General features: G+C 52.8%; 2 protein-coding genes across 3 annotated transcripts in view; one reads left to right on the top strand and one right to left on the bottom strand.

Moving 5' to 3' along the window:
* Positions 1-1,597, top strand: part of SLC37A4 (solute carrier family 37 member 4) — a gene marked incomplete in the record, with an annotated part of 5,932 nt that extends 4,335 nt beyond the window's left edge. Inside the window, 4 exon segments of the mRNA XM_014589259.2 lie at positions 1-97; positions 293-358; positions 688-826; positions 950-1,597. Of these exon segments, the coding sequence (XP_014444745.1) occupies positions 1-97; positions 293-358; positions 688-826; positions 950-1,116 (469 nt within the window).
* Positions 1,598-2,222: 625 nt separating this feature from the next.
* TRAPPC4 (trafficking protein particle complex subunit 4) overlaps positions 2,223-3,532 on the bottom strand; it is a 4,257-nt gene continuing 2,947 nt past the window's right edge. For both annotated transcript variants that reach the window (XM_006152298.2, XM_006152297.3), the window contains exons 4-5: positions 3,044-3,170; positions 2,223-2,556 (exon numbers count right to left, since the gene is read on the bottom strand). In XM_006152298.2, the coding sequence (XP_006152360.1) occupies positions 2,478-2,556; positions 3,044-3,170 (206 nt within the window). In that variant the 3' untranslated portion in view covers positions 2,223-2,477. The remainder of the gene's footprint in view (positions 2,557-3,043; positions 3,171-3,532) is intronic.

Raw genomic sequence — 3,532 nt, 5'->3', positions numbered from 1 at the left:
CGGGAACCCTCGCCATGGCCTGCTGCTGTTCATGATGGCTGGCATGACGGCGTCCATGTACCTCTTCCGGGTCACAGTGACCAGTGACTCCCCCAAGGTACTTAGGGGGCCTGGCTTGTGGCAGGAAGCAAGGGCCACTGCCTCTCTGTCTCCCTCTCCTGGGCTCCAGTTGGGCCAGTCCTTTCTCTGCCTCGCAGGCTTCCTTCCGGTTCTGTCTGTACCTTGGTGCCTTGTTTCTGCTTTGGCCTCTTCCATGCTGGGCCTGGTTTTCTTCTTTCCTCTGCTCCTCTAGGATGTGGCTTTCTGGACTCCAGCTCTTCATCCTCTCGCTGAGCTCACAGGCTTTACGGAGCACGAGGTGCCTTAAAGATCTCTGGCTTTCCTCCTGGTCTGTCTCAACCTTTGTCCTGGCCCTCTGCCTTGCCCAGGCTCACCCAGCATGTGTAAATCCTGGGAACAGAGGGCACCTCACTTGGGATCACTTCCGTTCCTGCCCTGCCTGCCAGGCCCCTGGGTTGGCTCAGTGTGGCACCTGGTCTCTAGCCCAGACCAGCACCATCTGGGGAACGGGATGAGAATGATCACCTACCCTCCCTTTGCTGTTTGCTCCTGGGGACCAAGCACTCCCCTCTGGCCTAGTAGGTGGAAGGTAAACTTCCTGACTGTCACCCTGCACTGCCCTTGCAGCTCTGGATCCTGGTGCTGGGGGCTGTGTTTGGGTTCTCGTCCTATGGCCCCATCGCCTTGTTTGGAGTAATAGCCAACGAGAGCGCCCCTCCCAATTTGTGTGGCACCTCCCACGCCATCGTGGGCCTCATGGCCAATGGTAAGCAATGCATCCTGGAATCTCTTCACCCTACACATGCTTTGCACACTGCCGCTGGAACTACTGCAAGCCCCACTGGCTCTGGCCTTAGAGAGGGCTCAGCTCTTCCCTCCTCCCTGACAGTGGGCGGCTTTCTGGCTGGGCTGCCCTTCAGCACCATCGCCAAACACTACAGCTGGAGCACAGCCTTCTGGGTGGCCGAAGTGATCTGCGCTGCCAGTACAGCCGCCTTCTTTCTCCTGCGAAACATCCGCACCAAGATGGGCAGAGTGCCCAAGAAGGCCGAGTGAAGAGTGTGTGGGCTTTGCACCCTCCGGCCTGTAGCCTTCCCCCTGCACACGGTGGGGAGGAGGAGCTGCTCTGCCTCGCACTGCACCTTTTACTGTCTGCACCGTCCCCTTCGCCCAGGTGGCGCTGGAAGTTGTCAGTGGCTAATGAGGTCCCAGTTCTCTATCCCATGCTCTATTTAAAAGATAACCTTTGTACTTGGACTCCATTAGCCTCTATTTCTTGCCTTCAGACCACAGGAAACTTCTGCAGTTGGTGGCCTATCCTGTCCCCATCCCCACTTCGGGCCTTGGGTGAGGCTGTCCCTGCAGCTGTAGGACACTCATGTCCTGTGACTTCTGCTCTGCCCTCAGCAGTGGGCCACGCTAATGCCATACCTCAGTCTCCAGAGAGACTCTCACCAATGCCCTGGCACAGTAGGGGGTACGGGTGGGAGGGCGAGATAACTTGTTATAGAGGATTAAAACTAGATTTGATACCAAACACTGCGAGTCATTTTTTCAAAAGGAGGTATATAAGCCAGAGACAGCCGTCTTTAGGAAAAACCTGCTGTTTCCATCCCTGAAAGGAGACCATTTCCCTGGAATGGGAAAACAAGTGTACACCAGCCTCTTTAGGCTCATGCTTCTGTCTTCCACAGAACACCGTACAGTCCCGTGACCATTTATGAATCGAAAGTACTGGGTTGCAGGCAGGTCGAGACACACAGGTTAACAACCCTTCACCGACAGTGTAAGTGTCAGAAGACTGGATCCAGATGCTGGCTGTCCATAACTAGCGTGGAGACTGTGAGACACTCCGAGTTCAGACCTTGCTAAATCTCACCTGTGACAGAACGTACCCCCAGGGTTGGGGTGACACTTAAGTGAGGAAAAGCAATGAGGCCTGGCCCATCACCATGATCACAGCCACCAACAGAACCCAGGAATTCGCAATTCTGAGTCCAGATCCAAGGCTCCTGATTCAGTCCCTCGTCCACTCCCTTGATGAACATGTATTTGTTTTTGCTTTCTGCTAAAACAGCTTCTCATCTTTCCAGATTTCTCTTACCATTTCTGCCTGTCCTCCCATGCTTTTCCTCCAAAACCCTTAGTCAGACTAGCAAACACTGAGCTCAGAGAAATGTTTATTACCGCACGATGGGCCGACCTCTCCATAAATAAGTCTGTACAAAGTTGGGCAGCAGGACTGATATGCACACGGAAGGCAGAGCGTGCAGCATGAAGGTGCGGGGATCCAGACATGCCATCGGCTCGGCATCCTCCCATTCTCAGTACTAACAGGGCTGCTGGGGGTCCACCAGGGCTGGGACGGCAGGACCCTGCTGCATGGTCTCAGAATGTGGGTCTGTTGCAGCCTCAGTCTATGACCCAGGTCCAAAAGTCCCAGCCTTCTCTGCCACCTCCAGGGCTAGTTTCAGGTTCTGGTCAAACAGCTCGCACCTAGGCCAGCCCCGGGAGAAACAAGAACACATGAGGCCTGAGGCTTCCCTTGGGAGCAGAGGCAAGGTCGGTGGAACCTCTGCTTAAAGGACATGAAGCCCGAGGAGTCTTTAGATTCTCAAAGGGCTAGCTCCTCTTATCTCTTAGTTTTTTGTTTTCAGGTTTCTGCCATAGAGTACGTTCACCCACAGAGCAGAGAGAGAGGGAAAGTGAGAAATCACCCCCTGGGTGAATGGCCACACCTCAATGCTTTCGCCTCCATTCTCCTCTTGGGATTTTGAACATGCATATACATGCGCCCAGTGTGATTTTCAAACCATTGGGTCTGGGGCTTGAACCATGGTCGGCCATGTAGCAGTCCAGCATCTTAACCACCATGTCACCTGTAGGACCCTGTTGTCTTATTTAAAAGTAATTCTCTATTGCACTTGAAATGACTTTGGGGAGAACACAGGCTTTGACCGGTATCTAAAAGAGGGCCACCTACCTAATGGGCATTTCCAGGGAATAGAATGGATTCTTCAGGGCAAAGTCTGAGTAAATCTCATAAATTTTTCGGAGAAGAGAATCTATTCCGGCTTGCCTAGGATCTGCCAGCACCACAAACTTGATCCCTGGAGAGAAGGCCAGCAGTGGTTACCACGGGGTAGAGAACACAGCAAACAATGCCACCCTGTACTGTTACAGCAATTTTTTTTTTTAAGAGAGATTTTTGCTATAGGGTGCATGCGCTTGCCAGAGGCACAAAGGGAGACAGAAAGTGAGAACTCACCCCCTGGGGTGGCCACGCACAATCTCTCTCCATTCTTCTCAGGATTTTGGGCATGTACGCACTTGTGCAGGTGTGAGTTTTTTTTGTGTTTTTTTTTTTTTTTTAATTTTTTTTTTTGGAGAGATTTTCACTGTAGGGCGCGTGCGCTCGCCAGACAGACAGGGAGAGACATAGAAACAGAAAGCGAGAAATCACCCCCCAGGG

Source organism: Tupaia chinensis, unplaced genomic scaffold, assembly GCF_000334495.1.
Source record: "Tupaia chinensis unplaced genomic scaffold, TupChi_1.0 Scaffold000348_1, whole genome shotgun sequence".
Lineage (NCBI taxonomy): Eukaryota > Metazoa > Chordata > Mammalia > Scandentia > Tupaiidae > Tupaia > Tupaia belangeri.
This window is presented reverse-complemented; position numbering and strand designations above follow the sequence as displayed.